Below are 20109 nucleotides of genomic sequence, written 5' to 3'. Positions count from 1 at the left end.
TAGTGGGGTTGTGGTATGGTAATTGGTGTGTTGAGTGTGTGTGGCTGTAGTGGTAGTGTGTTTGTAAGTGGTCATAGTGGTGGTGTGGTGGTGTACAGTAGGTAGTGGGGCTGTGTATGGTAGTGGCGGTTAATGGAATAGAGGTGATGGGTGTTACATCTTGACGGCGTGGCTGCCAAACACACATCAGTACCAGAATAGGCCTCGACAGGTGTTTAACATGAGCAAGATTGTGTGAACCTTCCCACAAGAAGCCTGGTTATTTCCTTCCATTTTATGAGGTGAGGAAAAAAGAGGATGAAGGAAGTTGTGGAAGGGAGGGAGGAGAGAAGAAGGAAATAGATGCTTCAGTGATCTCAGTTTCCAGCCATGACGCGATATATATGTTAAGGGCAGACGAAATGGAGGATAAAAGGAAGTGGCGTTTAGTGACAGGAAAGGAAGGAGTAAAGGAGGAGAAACGAAAGGAGGTGGAGAGGAGATGGATAAAATAAAACAGCGGAAATGTTAGGTACTGGCGAGCCAGTATGGAACGGTATACGGTTGATAAACGAATTACTGCTTGCCTGCTATATAAAAATAAATGTTTGATCGCGCATAAAGTCGGCTCAGCCAATCTCTGCTGATGTCACGCACACGGTTCCGCGACGTGCCTGGTGATGAGCACGGGTGGTACCCAGTTCATAAGTCAAATAATGCATAACTTCAGGTTAAGGTGCTCCTGATTACAACAGCAAAAAATCTCCAGCAGTATGATGCACAAAACACGATAGCATAGATTTATCCACTGTATTGCGAAAAAACTGCGCCAATATCCCTAAAGTTATATCACTGAGCCAATTGGTACAGGATCATGTAAACAACTTAAAGATTCACTACACAGTCCTGGCACCAAAAGTCTCTGCATATTACTTAACAGGACAGTGCCCCTCAAACTTTCAAGAAGTAGTTCAGAGGCACATCTCATTAAGCCAAAAGTGAATGGACCAGCCACAGTGCATGACAGACCAGGCCACCACCAATGAAGAAGTGTGTGGCACGTGCAGACGGTTACCGGGGTACCACCACACCCTATTAACTCAAACCCCACATGCAAGCAACGGTGATATACGCGTTACGACGCAATGTTTCGATGAATACCAGAAATTTTTCATCACTCTGTTAAAGCCATTTATGACCAAATGATGATTAATGAGTAATTTTAATAGATTGCCGAGACAGCTGGGACCAGAATACAAGGTCGAAATATAAACAGGGTGAACAGTGCGACCTGCCTGAGAAGTGTAGCAGTGGGGTTGTATGTAGAAGACAGAAGTTGGAGGGAACAGGAGGGTTGTAGGTGTGGGGTTGGGTGGAAAGGGGTTGGTAAGGGGGAAGCAGTAGTGGGGTTGTGGTGGTGGGTCAGGTGGTGTAAGGTTGTGGTGGTGGTTGGTAGTGGTGAGTGGAAATGTGGTGGTGGGTTATAGTAGTGGGGTTGTGGTGGTGTGTAGGGGGTTGTAGTGGGTAGTGGGTTATGAAGCAGTAATGGTTGCACAGAAGTGGGTAGTGGGGTTGTGGGTGGTGAGCAGTGGCAGGGGTTGTGTGGTGTGGGGTATGGCAATGGTGGTGTCAGATGGTGTGTATTAGTAGGCAGTGGTGGTGCACAGGCGGTAGGAACAAAGTGGTGGTTGCAGTGGTAAAAGGGGCTGATGGTAGCAGCAATAGGCATATAACAGTGGTGGCTGAGGTGGTGTGGTTGTAGTAGTGGGGCTGTGGTGGTGTGGTTGTAGTAGTGGGTTGTGGTACGCAATGGTGGTGGGCTGAGGTGGTGTGGTTGTGGGTTGTAGGTGTGGTTATAGTGGTGAAGGGGTTGTGGTGGTGTGGCTGTAGTGGTAGTGGGGGGTTGTGGTGGGTGGGTTGTAGTGGTAGTGGGTTGTGGTGTGGTTATAGTGTAGTGGGGCCAGGCAGGCGGCCAGGTGGGTTGTGGTATGGCATTGTGGTGGGGCTGATGGTGTGCTAGCAGTAGTAAATGTGCGGTGTGGCCAGTAGGTGGTAGTAATGTGGTGGTGTGGTTGCAGGGTATTGCGGGTATGGTAATGGTAGGTTGAGGTGGTGTGGTTGTAGGTGGCAGGGAAGCGTGGTGGTGTGGTTGCAGGGTGGGTATGAGGTGGTGTGGTTGTAGTGGCATAATGCGTATGAGGTGCGTGTGGTTGTAGTGTGGGGCTGCGGTGGTGTAAGCCAGTGTGGGTTGTGTGGTGTGGTTGCAGGGGGTTTGTGGTGGTGTGGCTAGGTGGCAGGGTTGTGTTGGTGTGGTTGTATAGTGGCGTTGTGGTGGTGTGGTTGTGGTGGTAGGGGTTGTGGTGGTGTGGTTATAGTGGCAGTGGGGTTGTGGTGGTGTGTGGTTATAGTGGTAGTGGGGTTGTGGTGGTGTGGTTATAGTGGTAGGGTGGGGTTGTGGTGGTAGTATTGTGGTGCTCATTGGGGTGCTGCCTGGTAGGTAGTGGCGTGTAATGGTGGTAGAGTAATAGTGGCATTTACGCCATCATCAACGCTCATTCTACACTACACATCAACTACACTGTCATCTACACTACACTAGCCACACCACGCCCACACTGGTTAATTTCCAACTACACTGTCATCTACTCACATCAACTACACTATCATCTATGTGGTTATAATTGGTGGTGGGTTGTGGTGGTTGTGGTTTATAGTTAGTTGGGGTGGGGTTTGTTGGTGGTAGTATTTGGTAGAGGTTGCAAGTGTCATGGTAGTGGTGGTTAATGGTGATTTGGTGGGGTGTTGGTGGGTGGGGTTGGTCAATCTGCGTGATTCATTATCATCCTGAGCACACTCTGTCTACATAATCTACGCATCATTACTTTTTTTCTCTCACTACTACTACTACTACTTTGCCATCACCCGGGATCGAGTATGACTATCATCCAGCTATGATACAGTGATATGAGTTATTTAACCTTCGTTGATGTGCTCTGAGGTGACTCGAGAGGTCGATACGGGACCGGCAGGGTCGTTCACTGATGGTGCACGTGTGGAGGGCTACATGTAGTGCGGGAGGGGCGGCGGCAGTGTCTTTCCCGCACTGGTGCTTTTCTGCCTCGGTATGCAGTCGGGCTAATTCGAAAGTATTGACGCCTTCTCGTGTAACAATGTAACTGTTCAATTTGAGTAACGTCGTTAATAAACGAAGAACCGTTATGATTAGTTCTCAATTCCCTTGTGTTGACTAAAACATTGTCATGCATGTCTTTGGTATTATGCAGTAATACAATGAGTCGAAAATAATAACTATTTCATATTTCCCCTCTGTTATGTGTTGTATCTTAGTCCCTAGCTATCCACCTCAGTTATCCACCTCCTGGTCTCCCCTTGGTGTGAGAGCCGACTGTAGGCCTCCACCACTGACCACAACCTTCTTCCCTCCACTCACACTCTCCCCTCAAACATAAACAAGTCTCTCCCTCTCTCCCAGTCTTCCTCCACCCCTAATCTTCCTCATCTCACTAGTCTTACGAGTATAACGAACAGAGAAGTAAAGAGAATTGGATAATAAAGAAAAAGTAAAAGTAAAAAAAAATACAAGTAGTAAAAGAAAATAAATAAGAAAAAAAAGAATAGAAAATAAATAATTAAACCTTTTTTATATAATTATTGTTACACTCGTGGTGCTCCTCCAAGCGTTGTGGTGTGGAGTAATTGTCTCCCAGGTGAGGGGGTCGATTTGGCACTTTTTCAGGTTTGTTTTAAGACTATCCTTATACCTTTTCAATTGCCCGCCAGCGTTACATTTACTATTCGTTAAGTGACTGTGAAGTAGCTGCTTTGGCAGTCTACTGTCGTCCATGCGGGTAACATGGCCAGTCCAGCGTAGTTGTTCATGAATAATGGTAGCCTCGATGCTCCTACAGTTGGTGTCAGCGAGAATACTGGCATTTGTTCTCTTATCTTCCCAGTGAACTCGGTGAATGGAACTTAAACTATGTTGGTGAAAGTTTTCAAGTGCCTTGAGATGCCTCCACATTACAGGAACCATTACCTACCAGTGTACCACATTACATAAACTAGTACCATGTTACAGTTTTTTAGTTTAACAAATTTATTGACAAAGCTTGGAGTTACAGGAACCATTACAGAAACTATTACCGCATTGCAGGACGGACAGCCTGTAGAGTATCAGTTCGCGTACAAAGTGAAGGCAGGCTTCCCCAACTGTACCTTCTACAACCTGCAGCCGGATGTAGGGCCTGAGGACACCTTCTACCTCCTCCCTGATGGTCAGTAGCTCCCCTCCCCTTGTCTCTCTCTCTCTCCTTCCCTCCCTCCTCTCTCTAATGTTTAATTCTGTATCATGTATAGCAAACGTTGTCTTCTTATTTGTCAGTTATAGGAAACGTTTTCTTCTTGGCTTTGTAAAGAAACCTTGTCTTCTCCTAACTCGTATATCAAAAACAGTTTTCTTCTCTTAACTCCTATATAAAAAAAAAGTTGTCTTCTCCTAACTCCTACGTCAAAAAACGTTGTCTTCCCCCAAAACTTGTCTTCCTTCTAATACATTAAAACACGTCACTTCTTCCGTCACAGGTCAGTTGCTGGTACCGTCTAATGCTGACAGGAAGATGGCGGGGGACAAGTTCTGTCTCCTGTCTACCGGTGAACACATGGAGGCCATCGTCTGTTTCCCTGATATGGTGAGAACGGTGAGGAACTTTTTCTCACTTATTGTCTAGAATAAGGAACTTTCTCTCACTTATTGCCTAGGATGAGGAACTTTCTCTCACTTATTGTCTAGAAATTTGTGAACACTAATATAACCCGGAATGTACAGTTGAACACCTATGGAGCGAACCTGTTGAACACATACTCTGAGGACTGAACACTGCCTTAGTTCAAGCTTAAATAAACTCTTAAAACATTGTTCAAAATACAACACATTAAAAAATAATAACACTGGTATACGCGCAGGTGATGTAATTAATAAATGAAACAGGTAGTCATATTCACTTAATCTAAAGACCTTATCTAAACTAACCTAACCTAACCTAACATTACCTTTACATGCAGTCAACAACCATTAACCCAAACACCTTCTATCTTTAATTCCTTCCTACCTTCCTTCCTACCTTCACTAACCACTCATGCAAACATCTTCTATCCTTCCTTCCTTCCTTCCTTCACTAACCACTCATTCAAGCACCTTTTATCCTGTCTTCCTTCCTTCCTTCCTTCACTAACCACTCATGCAAACATCTTCTATCCTTTCTTCCTTCCTTCCTTCCTTCACTAACCACTCATGCAAACATCTTCTATCCTTCCTTCCTTCCTTCCTTCACTAACCACTCATTCAAGCACCTTTTATCCTGTCTTCCTTCCTTCCTTCCTTCACTAACCACTCATGCAAACATCTTCTATCCTTTCTTCCTTCCTTCCTTCCTTCACTAACCACTCATTCAAGCACCTTTTATCCTGTCTTCCTTCCTTCCTTCCTTCACTAACCACTCATGCAAACATCTTCTATCCTTCCTTCCTTCCTTCACTAACCACTCATGCAAGCACCTTCTATCGTGTCTTCTTTCCCACAGACAGAATCTAGCTTCGACCGAGTAGTGTATCAGACACTCTATCCCGTCGGCCTGATCATCTCCGCGGTGTTCCTGGCGGCGACGCTGCTGGCGTATTGCCTGGTGGTGGAACTGAGAGACCTGCTGGGGAGATGTCTCATGTGTAGCGTCTTCGCCCTCTGTGTAGCCCAGACTTCCACCGTAATTGTGCAGATGGCCACCCACCTCCTCTCCATGACGGCCTGCGTGATAATAGGTGAGTGGGAAGGAGCGAGTGGGAGGGAGTGGGAAGGAGAGGGAAAGTAACTGCTGCAGGAAGGAGGCTTAGGTCGAGGTTCCTGATGGTTTGTTTACACTTCGTCGTCCACTTTGCCATGAGTTTCTTCCAGGTAAAATTTCCTTCGAAGTTGTCAAGACTAAATTTTCTAAAACAGTTTCGAGGGTAAATTCTTAGAAAATCTTGATATCGATTTTATTTTATTTTTTAACTGTCGGGGCTAAAAATACATTTGAGTTGAAGGATGAGAGAGAGAGAGAGAGAGAGAGAGAGAGAGAGAGAGAGAGATGAATGGGTGTGATATATACGACATCAGTTTCCAGTACTTAACCACACACCATCTGTCACTCATTATGTAAAACCTCCTTTACTTTCATTCTCTTTCTCTCTCCCATATCCCCCCCGCCTCTCTCTCTCTCTCTCTCTCTCTCTCTCTCTCTCTTCTTCCCTTCTTTATCTCCTCTCTACCCCGTTCTCTACCCTGAACAACGACCCTCACAGTGAACAAGAACACACACACTCACTCACGGCCCACTACCCACGCCTCGCTCTTGACACGGGTTCAGCCAGTCCCACGCTTTGTTCCACCCAAGCGACACCCGTCTCCATACCCATTCCACACAGTCTTCACCCTCTCTCTCTCTCTCTCTCTCCCTCCTACCTCTCCCATCATCACCACATTCTCCTTCTCACTTCCCTCCCAGCAACCCACATGACTCTGACCTATATATACTGTTAATGAATATGATGTATTTCTTTGTGTATGAACCTCTGTCCTGTGTGGCAGTGAGAAGTGATACCACCCTCAGTATCAAGACCTGACTGAGTTACTTAGCATCGGCAAACTATTCTACAAGCTTTGTCAATAAATGTGTTAACCTAAAAAAAAACACATCCTCCCTCCCACTCCCCTCCTAGAACCACAATAAAAATACCCTCCCTCCTTCCTACCTCCCTTCTCCCTCCCATTTCCCTCCTAGCTACACCTCACACTCCCTCCCTCCCTCTCCCACCCCACCTCCCCTTCCCCACCACACCCTCCCTCTCCCCACCCACACCCCTCCCCTCCCCACCTACACCCTCCCTCCCCACCTACACCCTCCCTCTCCCCACCTACACACCTACACCCTCCCTCCCCACCTACACCACCCACACCCTCCCCCCTTCCTACACTCTCAAAACACTAGAACAAAGCAACTGTCAATAATTACAAGCCATGACAGTCATTACATAGGTAGTCACAGAACTCGCCAGGTAAATTGGCCAATTACCACATGGTTCACTAGTTAAGGAGATTTATCAGTTGGTTTTTATGACCCCCCTAGCTCCCCTCCCTCAACCCCCCCCCCACCCCCCCACCCCCCTTCTCCTCAGGTAGTCACAATTGTATGAAGGTTTTCTCTACCAAGGGTGTAAGAAGGTTTGTTTGTTTGTGTGTGTTTGAATTTTGTTTGTTTGTGTGTGTTTGTATTATGTTTGTTTGTGTGTGTGTTTGTATTTTGTTTGTTTGTGTTTGTCTCATGTGCATCAGCAATTGTGGTTATTTTAAAGTGTAACATCACCTCTTCCTTTTGTGTCTGTACCTGTGTCTGTACCTGTCTGTGTCTTGACCTGTGTCTGTACCTGTCTGTGTCTTGACCTGTGCCTGTACCTGTCTGTATCTGTACCTGTCTGTGTCTGTACCTGTCTGTGTGTGTACCTGTCTGTGTCTTTACCTGTGTCTGTACCTGTCTGTGTCTTGACCTGTGTCTGTACCTGTCTGTGTCTGTACCTGTCTGTGTCTGTACCTGTCTATGTCTGTACCTGTCTGTATCTTTACCTGTATCTGTACCTGTCTGTGTCTTTACCTGTGTCTGTACCTGTCTGTGTCTTGACCTGTGTCTTGACCTGTGTCTGTACCTGTGTCTGTACCTGTATGTGTCTTTGTGTCTGTATCTTTGTCTGTTAATCAAGGCACAGGTGTAAATTCTAAAACTCCATTTAATTCTATTTCTAAAGTGTCTAATTATTATTTTGATTGTCTAATACTATTTTCATGAGTTTAATTCTTAAGTGTCTAATTCTAATTCTGATTCTAAACATTTTAATTATTTGTGTCTAATTCTAAAGTGTCTAATTCCATTGTATCTAATTCTTATATATATCTTAATTCTGTTTATGGATCCAAATTTTTATCCCAATAGTTAATTTTCAAGATAGCAATTCTAATTCTCACGTCTAAATTCAATTCTAAAGTGTCTAATTCTAATTCTCACGTCTAAATCCAATTCTAAAGTTCCTAATTCTAGTTGAAATGTATCTAATTCTAATATATATGATTGGAAAGTGTCTAATCCTTCTGGCACTGTCCCGCAGCTGTGTTTATGCACTTCTGGTACCTGTCAGCGTTCCTCTGGCTCAACGTGATTTGTTTCAACGTCTTCCTCACAATCTGGTCAGTGATATACCTTTTGTTTTGGTGTAGGGGCCTGGGGATGGGGTGGAAGGGAGGTACGGACGGACATGTGGGAAGGGAATGTGTGGAATGAAAAGACAGAGAATGAGAGTAGATGAGGAGATAAGGAGGAGGAGGGGGCGAGGTAGGGTGAGAATATAGGGAGAAGGGTGAACAAGGGGAGGATAGAGATACGTAAGGGAGAGGAAGAAAGTAGGGAATGTAAGATGAGGGTGGTGGGGTGGGGAGAGTATGGGCGTGAAGGGAGGCGTGAAGATAACAGCTGTAAGGGGGTTGGTAGAGGGGTTAGGGAAATGAAAATGTATTATTATTATTATTATTATTATTATTATTATTATTGCTTCTTAGAGTGAGATTATCAATGTCCTTGTTAGTTTTTTAACCATTATATACATTTCCTGATAAAAATATAAGTATTTCTTAAAATATTGCACTTAAGGTGAACACACACACACACACACACACACTTCAAGAAATGTACCCGACCAGACGCCCCCCAAAATAATTGAGTTACCCATTACATCCACTTACGTTTTCTCTCTTCCCGCTCCACTGCCTAAAAACGTCATAATCCCACCGAGCAAACATAGGTTATTTTTCCCCCCTATTCTTTCAATATTTACCGAAATTATTGAGAGTAGATGTTGTATTGTCTCTCCTTCCTAATGTTTACTCACCATTATCGACTTATTCTCTCTTTATCACTGGTTTTCTACCTCAAACAATGATAATAATATTCTTAGTGTTGTTCGTCTTTGTTATATCATTTGTATCCGATTTTTCTATAATTTCCTTCTTTATCCTGTATTATTATCTGTTTTTATTGCTTATCCACTTCTTTTATCCTCTTCTTGTTCTCTTTAGCATTATTTAATCCTTTAGTGTAAATTTCCTTATTATCTATCTATCTATCTATCAATCTATCTATCTATCTATTCCTTAGGTGTTTGGGGTCAATAGGTCAAAGGTGAAGGTCATAATTATTCCTTTAAAAAACGAAACTTTCCCGACGTGATTAAATTTGGTACCTCACTGTTTTCTTCTCTCTCAGGCATCCAGTGTTGTTACGCAAGACTAGAAGGGGGAGGGGGGGTGCTAGGAGGTAGGGGATGGAGGTAGTGGGGAGAGGGTAAGGGGGTGGGGGAGGAGGGGGTGGGTGTTTGTTTACAGGAGCCAGCTGGTCCAGATGGTGAGATAATGAGTCCACACCTGACGCCTGGAAAGCCTCACTCATTGCTTCGTGTGAGAGAGAGAGAGAGAAAGAGAGAGTTCCTGGAAGATTACTATTGCATCATAAAAAAGGCTTTGGAGAATTATCTATCTATCTATCTATCTGTCTATGTATCTATCTATCTATCTGTCTATCTATCTATCTATCTATCTGTCTGTCTATCTATCTATCTATCTATGTCCTCCGTAATAATCCTTCCTCCTCTTCCTCCTCAACACCATCTTGACCCGGCTCGTGCGTACTGATGCCCTGACACATCACTCATTACACGCCTTCCTGATGGAGTGATCCGCCACGTCAGGGTCCTTAAGGCCACAAGTCTCTAAGGATCTTACGTTAAATGTCCCGCGTACCTTAACTGGTTCCCTTAAGTTACGACGGTGGATTCTCAAATATCCCAACGTTATTTAATTTTTTTTTCCCTTGATGGAGATGTGAAAACGTATCCAAATGTCTTCCCTTACAGTGCGACACAAAGATGGAAGGTAAATTTAACGTTGTGGTTTATTGGTTATGGGATGTAGATGTGGTCAAACATGTTCGGTTAGGGAGAAAAATTAGATTACAAATTTGTGATAATGAGGGTCTCTCTCTCTCTCTCTCTCTCTCTCTCTCTCTCTCTCTCTCTCTCTCTCCACCCACCCATGGTCAGGTCGTCTAAGGTGCTGTAATCTGCATAGTCGGAAAACTTATTCCAAACGAGGCGAATAAATCCGTCGAAATTTAGCGAGATCGTCATTTCGAACGTGACGAAGAGGAGGTAACGGAGAAGGAGAAGAAGAGGGACGAGGGACGGGGGAAGGAGGAAAGGACGGGGGAGGATGAGGAGGAGAAGGAAGATGAGGAGGAACGGAGGAAGAGGAGGAGGTGAGGGAAAAGAGAAAGAGACGCTTTCCAACAACCAAGGTAAAATTTCTCATATATCGCGAGGGAGCTGCACTGACCAGGCCATAAAGTAAAGCTGCTCTAATTCCGAAGGTTAATTTGATGGGGATCACTCCGAGGTGTTGACGAGCCAGGAGCGGAGGAGCGATAAGCAGGTCAGGCGGACGGAGGAGCGAAAGGCAGGGCGGAAAACGAAGGGGGATTGAGAGGAAAGGAAGGAGGTAGGGGGGAGGACCACTCTGCGCCTGACTGAGCTGATTGTCTTATCAGTCGTCTCCTGCCAGGTGTCGTCCATGTCTTCAGGAGGGCGTGGCGGTCTGTGTCAGGTCCTCGCTCCCTCACTCAAGACACCACTCACTCAAGACACCGCTTTGTGTGTGTGGGGGGGGGGGGAATCAATTAAAAAATCTCCCTTTACGACATTTAAAACACAAAACAAAGCTTGAATTACGATACTTAACATCAGTGACTTCATCTCAAACTTTTAACACCCGAGAAAAGAAACAAAAACAAGATCTTCAAATATTAAAAAAACAAAAATATAAACTCACGAAACGATAATTAATGCAGTCGTGTTAGAGTCTCGACCACGTCCCGCCAGCCAGCTCAGTGACGTCATGCGAGGGGGGACTGGGCCTACACACACACACACACACACACTTTAAACCATTAATGACAGTCCAGATTTATATGACGGTAGACCAAACACCTCCCTCCCCCACCCTCCCCACCTCCTCACCTTCCTTATCTCCCCTTCCCCACCTTCCCCACCTTCCTCACCTTCCCCTCCTTGTCTGCGAAGGTTAATTTACTGAAGGGAAATCAGTTTTCCCCCTGATTTGCGAGGTGAATATGCTAATTAGGCTCTCATGGGAGGGGGAACGGAGGTAATGTAGTCGTGTGTGTGTGTGTGTGTCTGTGTCTGTCTGTCTGTCTGTGTGTGTCTGTCTGTCTGTCTGTCTGTGTGTGTGTGTGCCCTAAGAGAAGGCGGAAGAGGTTTAGGACGGCCGCCGTTGAGTGCAGTGATTAAAGACTCCATTATGCTGTACCGTAACCTACTACATTCGTCTCCACACTGTATTAAATCTCTGTTGTAATGTATTAAGCTACGTTGTATTAAGTGGCGTTGTATTTTAAGTAATGTCGTAGTGTTTTTTAAATTGTATTGTACTTCATTCAGTCCTGTTATTGTACTTGACTGTGCAGGTATGTAATGCACTGTAATGAGAGAGAGAGAGAGAGAGAGAGAGAGTGTGTGTCCTCCTCCTCCTCCCCCCCCCTCTTCCTGCTCCTCACATGAATGACTTAACGCAAAAACGAGTCACCGGGTTGTTATATAACACACCACCACCACCACCACCACACCCTGCACTGGTGGTGGTGGTGGTGGTAGTACTAGTAATACAGCACAATACACTACACCACAACAGCGTAATGCAACACATACAGTACATCACAACAGTGTGCCACAATACAATACCTTCAACAGTCTAGCCACACCACAACAGCCTGACCACACCACAAATGCCTGAGTCATACTGTTGAATCTTCTTGTCACTGAGGAAAAATGTGACTTTCCGCATGACGTCATACACTGTTACGTCACCGAGCCATTGTGACGCTACTCAGAGCGTCTCACTTTTTTAAACACAATGAAGTAACAGTAACGGATGGTGTGTTTATTTTGTACATACACACAAAAAAATAATACAGATAGTGTGTGTGTCTGTGTGTGTGTGTGTGGAAGAAGGGATGGGTGGTGACCTTGGCAACAGCAACAATGGGCTAATGTACGGTATAGGTGTGTCATCCCCCCAGACCCCCCCTCTCTCTCTCTCTCTCTCGGCTTAAATTCTCAACAGTTTACGTGTCAAATCACCTCTTTAAGTCACAATACATATGACTGTCTCGGCTCTTGAGTCCTTAAACAGTCGGTCAGTCATTTAGTCAGTCATTCAGTCAAACATTCAATTATTCAGTCAATTGGTCAGTCAATCAATTCATTCACTCAATCAGTCAATCAATCAGTCACTCAGTCAGTCAATCAACCTTTTTGGAGATGTGTATTCCACTAAGGCTCGACTATACATGTAGGTAGAGTCTCACCCTATTTCATCCATCATATATCGGTAGTGTGGGTCCAAGGTAGCCAGGGGTAGAGTTGAGTAGGTAGATAACATTCCATTTCCATCTCTACCCTCAGTGACGATAACATGGCGTATTCTGAGTGTTAAAATTCGCCAGTTTTATTTGTTTATTTGAACGTCTGATGGGAATATGACCTGTGCTGGGGTTCTGATTATTTTACGATGCTTGATTGTAGTCTCTCTCTCTCTCTCTCTCTACTTTACTCTTCATAAAGTTTTAAGTCAATCCCTCAATTCTCTGGATCCTATACTGAAGGGCCTGCGCGCACACACCCTCCCTCCCCCTTGTCACAGCCTAAGGTGGTCCTATAAGACTAACCCTGAGCGTCTAGCTATTCATTTTCTCAACGGGTCATCAACAGTGACTATAAAAGGTTAGGTTTAGATTAGGTTGTAGATTACGTTAGGATAGATAGGGTTAGGTTAGTTTAGGCTTGGATTAGGTTAAGTTAGGGTAATTAAACTACGATACCAAGATGGATTATCAAAAGATTCATACATTTAATTTTCGAGTCAATTTATCATTAAGAATTGTGATTATATCATTTATGTCTATTATTTACCAAAAGAAGTAATTTAGAGGAATCCTGAAGGTGTTGTTCCTTTCCTTTCCTTTCCTTTGCTTACTTACTTACTTTCCTCTCCTCATCCTTCCATCCTTTCATGGACTCCATTCAACACTCCTAGCCTCCCTCCCTCCCTCCCTCCCTCACAACAACCCTTCTCCTTAAGCCTCTTCCTCGCCTTCTCCCTCCTCGCCCCTCCATTTTCCTCCCCCTTTCTCCCTCTCCCCCTCTTTACCCCCTCCTTCACCTTCTCCTCCCCCACCTTCTCCACTTCCCCCGGGGCGACCACTTGACCCAGCGTCTTGCGTAGTTTGAAGACCAAGGCTCTCAAGTATGTCCACCAGGTACACAGCTTAATGGAGGAGGGAGAGGAAGAGAGAAGAAGAAGAAGAAGAAGAAGAAGTGGGGAGAAAGGACGGAAGGAAGAGTGGAAGAAGAGAGAGAAGAAGGGTGGAGGAGGAGGAAGGAGGAGGCGTGGTGAAAGAGAGGGTAAGAAGGAAAAAGAAGAGAGGAGGAAGAGAGAGAAAGAAGAAAAGGGGAAGGAGGAGGGGGAGTGGAGGAAGATGGTAGGAAGGGGAAAGAGGAGTAGAGGAAGAGTGGGGAAGAAGAAAGAACAGAGAGAGAGAGAGAGAGAGAGAGAGAGAGAGAGAGAGAGCGCATTGTTGAAGGAAGAGGGAGGGAGGTAAGATTAGGCGGAAAAAACAGACAGAGAGAGACAAAGAAAGATACTGGAACACTGCGAGACATAAGAGAAGATAATGATAACGAAAACAATTGGTTGAGTTAAGCTAATCCTTGTAAAACATCTTACGTGTATGAAGAAAAACATTATCAGTTAAGTCATGAAAGGCAGTTATTGAGGTGACTAAATGCAGCCAATGCCAGACCCACAGATTGAAACAGACTCCAGACATGAAAAAAACAAAAAAAAACATGACAGAGCGGGATACATGCACAGCAGACCTCGGTAGAGAGACACGACAGCCCACAGCACCTTCTGGGTCAGCCTCAGGGGGGTAGGGCAGACTATTGGGCAGGGCAGGGCAAAGAAGAGAAGAGAAAGGTAGAACAGGGCACTGAAAAACAGGGCAGGGCAGGGCAGAGTAGGGTAGGGGAAAGCAGGGCAGGGCAGAGTAGGGTAGGGGAAAGCAGAGCAGGGCAGGGCAGAGCAGGTGGCTCATCATGACCAACAGGTGTGGCAGGGGGCAGGTAGATGAAACTAGTTCTCAGAGGTGGTGTACGTGCAGCGTCGAACCTCAGCGATGGTGATGCTCCTTACCCCGAGGCGAGGCGGGTAGTGGCCTGGGTAGGGAGGTAAGGAATGGTAGATGAGGACGAAGGAGGTGAGAGATTAAGTGCTGGCGTGTGTGGGAGGAAATGAGAACGGGGAGGAGGGCTTTGAAAGGTAAGGAGAATGAGGGGAGGAGGGCTTTGGAAGGTAAGGAGAATGAGGGGAGACGTGAAAGTAGGGAAAGGGGAGAAAAGATGTTGAAGATAAGCAAAAGACACAAGACGAGGAAAAATTAGGGACAGAACCTTGGGAGTAAGAAAGGTGAGATAAGGAGGAGAAACTGAGGTGTGAGCGATAAGCAGAAGGGTCCAAGAACGTTAGAAGTGGTAAGATATTGAGCTGGGGATTGACGTCACAGGTACAACAAGATCAGGTATCGATGGTGAAGGAGGAGAGGCGAGGCTGACCGGGTGGGAGAGTTGTTGGTGTTTACGTCTCCACCAACACGTCTGTACTTGGGGTCTTGTTGGAGGCGCCACTTGGCCTTCTCGAGTACTACTGCTTGTCTGTCCTTCCTGCTAGAGCACCTACAGCAGGAGGGTGGGCTGAGGTGATGCCCAATAGGAGGACAGGGAGAAAAATCCTTGGGAGAAGAGAGTATAGACGATTTAAGCAATGATGTTCTTTTTTTTTCATACCATGTTGACCCAGAGATCTATATATAGCTAGTCCATAAACAAAATAATAAAGGTAACTTAAGCAGTCTTTATTGTTTAGTTTCTTAACATATTCGCCATATATTTTTAAAGATCTTCGGTATTTTTAAATATTACAAACCGTAATAAAGCCCCACAAGCATTAGGGAAGAAAATTGCCCAGGTTCCTCGTCACCTTAACCACTCGTCGTTCGGGTCAGGAGTGATCGTGATGGCGTGTGGGTCGACTTACTGGCCAGACTGGAACTCCCTGACGGTCTCGAGAATTTCTTAACAAGATTTCTATCTGGCGGGTTGTGGATTACGGTGTCCCTGTGTTGATATTGATATTGAAACAGTTTATTTAGCCAGAAGAACACAGATACAGAGTCGATTAAAAATCTTAATATTAACATAATCAGAATGTTACCACGGTTATCACTTCGATATTTAGTTTTTTTTTGTACTTATTTATATTATAAGTATATACATACAGTACAGTGGAGTTGATAAACATAAATATGATAGGGGGGGGCAGTATAACATGGGTTGTATTAAGGTGGAATAAGAGGACAGATCTGTCAGGATTATATCTAGTTGACAAGTATATTTATTGCAATGGTTATAGAGGTGCAAAGATTGGAAGAAATTAGTAATATTTAGAGACTTTGTGAGGCGTGTGTGAGATGTTTTGTGACGCTTCTACTGTGTACCGATGTGGTTACCAGTGGACATTGTTTCACTTCATATTTTTTTTTAACGCCCAAGAAAACTTTGTTATCATGGCGTCAACCGTTACCATGGTAAGACTGGGTGAGTTTTGTTATGATTTGCACCTCGTTACATGTTGACCAAATCTGCATACCCATTCTTGGGTTATTTTAGGGACAGACAGACAGACAGTACCAACAGACAGACAGACAGACAGGCAGTATCAACAACTAACATTGGTGGGCGGGGTAATGAGAAACTCAGTGTCATGTGGGCGTCAGGAGTCACCTGGAAATGTCATAAACGTGGCTGTACAACTGGTTGACACTTGACACTGACGCCCACCAGCTGTCACGACAGAGGCGACGATGAGACAATTGCAAAACGACGGATGGAGAGACAACTGTGTCAGTTATTATCAACAAGAACAGAAAACAACAGCAACAATTACATCGACATCAATAACAACAAAGCCAATACTAATATTAAACAGCAAAAACAATTGCAACAACAACAACCTGTCAGAGGACAGGTCGTGGCCTCACCTTTGGGGGAAGGGAGGGTAGAAGGGAAAGGGGGGGGGGGGTTTAAGAGGTGTGACGCCACTACACTTAAGGAGAAAGTTTATTTACTGTAGAAACATCGTCTTCACGGGCCTGATGTTGACTCAGTCTTGAGTTTAATCAGAAACAGTTTTGAAGTGAAAATCTTATTTAGAGTAAAACAAAAATGATTCAGATATACAAGTCGTAGTTTAGGAATAGAGTCCAAGTTGGGTGAAAAACAAATGTTATAAACAGATCCTTTATAATGGAATATTCTCTTAGAGAACAATTTAAGTAACTTACGAGAACAAGAACATCTGACTTTATACAGTAAATAAACACCAAAATTAAAATAAAGAAGCTTAATTACCTGAGAACACCATCAATTATTATACCTTACCTGTTTCACTCTGACCCATAGAAGGGCAGCAGCCGTCCGCCACGATGTACGATAATTATACAGGTGTGTGAGGCTGACTTAGGGTGAGCACAGGTGGGTTCTGGTCATTCATGCAGGTGACGCTGACAGGTATTATCCGTGATGAGATATGGTTCCAGGTTGAAATTTTTACTTTCAAACTTTCAAACACGAGGAAATAATAATGTATCCACTATAGCACTAAGTCTCTACCTGTTAATATATTCGTGTAACCCTTTTACAATATCAGAACTAACATCTCCCAAAATATAAAAATAAAAAGAAAATCTACTCAAAATCTAAATGACAAGTTTATAAACAATATCATATCTCTTCTCGGGGGTTGCTAGTTAAATAGGAAATAGATTAGGTAACCTGTAGTGCCCCTTATCTCCGAATTACATTTTTTTTAGATTGCCCCCGATTGGGCAGGTTTATTGGGCACCCCCTTGCATCCTGTGCAAGGTGAAGCACAGAAGCGTTTACAGCGCCCATCTGGGAAGCATGCGGAGTTCATGCTTACCTTTATGACTCATCCGTTAAGGGCGTAAAAGTCTGAAGGGTCATGGGTTTTGTCAGCAAGTTACATAAAGTGACAGAATGATGAGTATGTGGGGGAAAATTCCCGGTACAGTTTATCTGTTTATGGCAAAGTGTGGCAGGTCCCGAATAATGTCAAGTGCCAGGCCATAGCCATAGGCATTGACAGTATTGAGGGACATACCTTTTAGTGTGATTGTGCTGGCGTGAACGTCGGTAGTGTTGGTTTCAAGGGGGACGTCGAGAGGCTGGTAGGGGACGTCCTTCTTGGCGTAGATACGTAGTTCACTAGCATGTCCTCATGGTGGTCAATTGATGTGGAGAACTGGAGTGGATGAGCCCCAGGTGCCGGCATACCTGTGGGGGATAGGGAGCCGGGGGTTGTGTCCTCGGGTCCATGAGCAGGCGTGGCTTGCTGTGGGTGGACGGGGACAGCCGGGCACACCGGGGCAGGCTCGGTAGGTGCCACGCCAGCAATGATGCCAGGCGGCGGTGGAGTTGGCCATGAGCAAGAGGGGGGCTACCAGGTTGTGTCAAACCAGAAGAGGGGGGTGACTGGGTAGCAGCTGAAGGCAGGGGTAGTCTGTGTAGGTTGGAGATGGCTGTACAGAGTGTATCAAAGAGTCTTTCAATACGGTTGGTAAATTCGTGTAAGAGGGATATGATCTGTGGGGGGGCACCGGTGGGAGCACAAGGCCTGACAGCGTCAGAGTAGAGATGGGAAGGAGGCCCAGTAGTAGTTGAGTTAGGAGACGGCCGGGACTGCTGTGTTACAGCCAGGTGAGGCCAGGCAGGTGTTGTTGAAGAAGGCGTTGCCAGAGGAGGAGACGCAGAGGGATGCGTCCCGGTTACATAATGTTGGAGAGAGGCGCCAGGTCCACCTCTCTATACGACGGGGTCAATCTCTCTCTCTCTCGGAAAACTTTACTGACGTCATTGAAAAAATAAAAAACAAAATTCTCAGAAACCAGTTAGGGGCAGCGGGAAGGTACGGGTGGCAGGGCATGGGCAGGGCAGGGTAGGGCATGGGCAGGGTAGGGTAAGGCATGGACAGGGCATGGGCAGGGTAGGGCTTAATATTTACCATTATTTGTATCACTGCACTATATAGGTACATTTATATATATATATATATATATATATATATATATATATATATATATATATATATATATATATATATATATATATATATGGTTTATATACATTGTATTTATACCTGCACTGTTTGTTTATATGCTGTATGACGATTCTACTGAGTAAACACTCTCTCTCTCTCTCTCTCTCTCTCTCTCTAAGTGCCAAAAGGAATGTCTTATAAGGGATGATGGGGATTTGTGGCTTCAGGCTAAGTGGGGAAGGGAGTGGGAGGTAAGATGAGCTGGATGGAGGGCTAGGAGGAGGAGGAGGACATAGAAGAAGAACAAGGAGAGGAGGAGAGCAATAGAGAAAGGAGATGCAATGGTGAACACAAAAGAGGAAAGAGGAAGGATATTGAACAGAAGCTTAGCAGAATTAAAAGAGTAAGGAAAGGGAGCGTTGGGAGATTTTAGGAAGCAGGGAGGCACAAGGGAGTAAGGAGGCAGGGAGGGACGAGGGAGTAAGGAGGCATGGGAGTACAAGGGAGTAAGGAGGCATGGAGGTACAAAGGAGTAAGGAGACAGGGAGTGAGGAGAGACTGTAGTTAAGAAGATACAAGCAGGATTAAAGCAATATAAATCACTGCGCCTACTCCCATCAGTCGCCAAATACGGCATCACCGAAGGCACCAGCGGTTATATAACGAGACATCTCTCAGATAGTTACATGCTGTTGAACGTTTTAGGGAGCGATGCCTTGCAGTCATGCAACCAGTCTTCCTCCCACCAAGAAATGCTAACGAGTGCTGAAGAATGCTTGTCCTGTGTAGGTGTTTGGGGTAGCTGTCAGAGAGGAGTAACGTTTAGAGGCGATGGTGTTGGGCGGGGGGTGTATTGCCGTCAACAACACCCAACAGCGAACTGAGTTTATGCTTCGCTCAATAAAGCCGATGATAACGAGAGAGTAAGGGACTGTTGACAGAAATATCCCAACAGAAACAGTAGGATTGATTTCGCCTGGTGTGTGAATGGCAGCCTCTGGGACCATCATCATCAAGAACATCTGTAAGGGAAGCTTCAGGAGCAAGAGACCCAAGTATATAAACAACGGTAATCGGCCTTCTTCAGGAGACAACACCAGTAGAAGTATCAAGATCAACGGGACTCCTTCAGCAAAGAGTAAACAGAAGCAAACTCTTGAGCCACCACAAAGAGGAACGGGCGGTGGTGCGTCATCGTCCTTGCCAACTGCGTAGGAAAGAGTTAACAGAACGAGAACTTCCCCCCCAGGCGGCGACACACAGACCAAACAGAACTCACCGTAGAAACGATCACTGTCAATAGCCTTCAACATGAACCAACAGAAGCGACGCCATCCACCACCACCATCACCACCATCATCACCAACACCACCCTTACCACCACCATCACCACCACCACACACAAAATCCTCTCCAACTACACAAAAGTACTGAGCAAAGGAAACTTGATCTACCTGACAGACGGAGGAAGGGATAGACTAGCACCCGCCTCCCTTCCCTGTGTTGTTTGGTGGCGTCTTAGTCCGTCTACAGAGTCGCCACAACATGCAAAAAACTACCCCCTCCCCCACCCCTTAGATTCAGCCACTTTTTTATACCACCAAGTAGAAGTGTGGGTGCTGTTGATGTTTTTTTGTGGTGGGGGGGATGGGATGTATCAGATGCACCTGTACATAGCTAATTAGAGTCCAGCCTTCCCCCCCCCCCTCCCCTTTCGAGAGCTGTTAGTG

General features: G+C 45.2%; 1 protein-coding gene across 2 annotated transcripts in view; it reads left to right on the top strand.

Annotated features, from left to right (window-relative positions):
* Window positions 1–20109, top strand: part of LOC121871070 (G-protein coupled receptor Mth2-like) — a 74217-nt gene that overhangs the window by 42355 nt on the left and 11753 nt on the right. Inside the window, exons 2-5 of one of the 2 annotated variants that reach the window (XM_042373185.1) lie at window positions 4154–4274; window positions 4582–4688; window positions 5580–5814; window positions 8191–8269. In XM_042373185.1, the coding sequence (XP_042229119.1) occupies window positions 4154–4274; window positions 4582–4688; window positions 5580–5814; window positions 8191–8269 (542 nt within the window). Of the gene's footprint in view, window positions 1–4153; window positions 4275–4581; window positions 4698–5579; window positions 5815–8190; window positions 8270–20109 lie in introns of both variants that reach the window. The other variant, XM_042373184.1, reaches the window with a different exon arrangement.

The sequence above is a fragment of the Homarus americanus genome, unplaced genomic scaffold (assembly GCF_018991925.1).
Source record: "Homarus americanus isolate GMGI-L3 unplaced genomic scaffold, GMGI_Hamer_2.0 scaffold52512, whole genome shotgun sequence".
Taxonomy (NCBI): Eukaryota; Metazoa; Arthropoda; class Malacostraca; order Decapoda; family Nephropidae; genus Homarus; species Homarus americanus.
The sequence above is the reverse complement of the archived record's forward strand: the minus strand, read 5'-3'. Positions and strand labels throughout refer to the sequence as shown.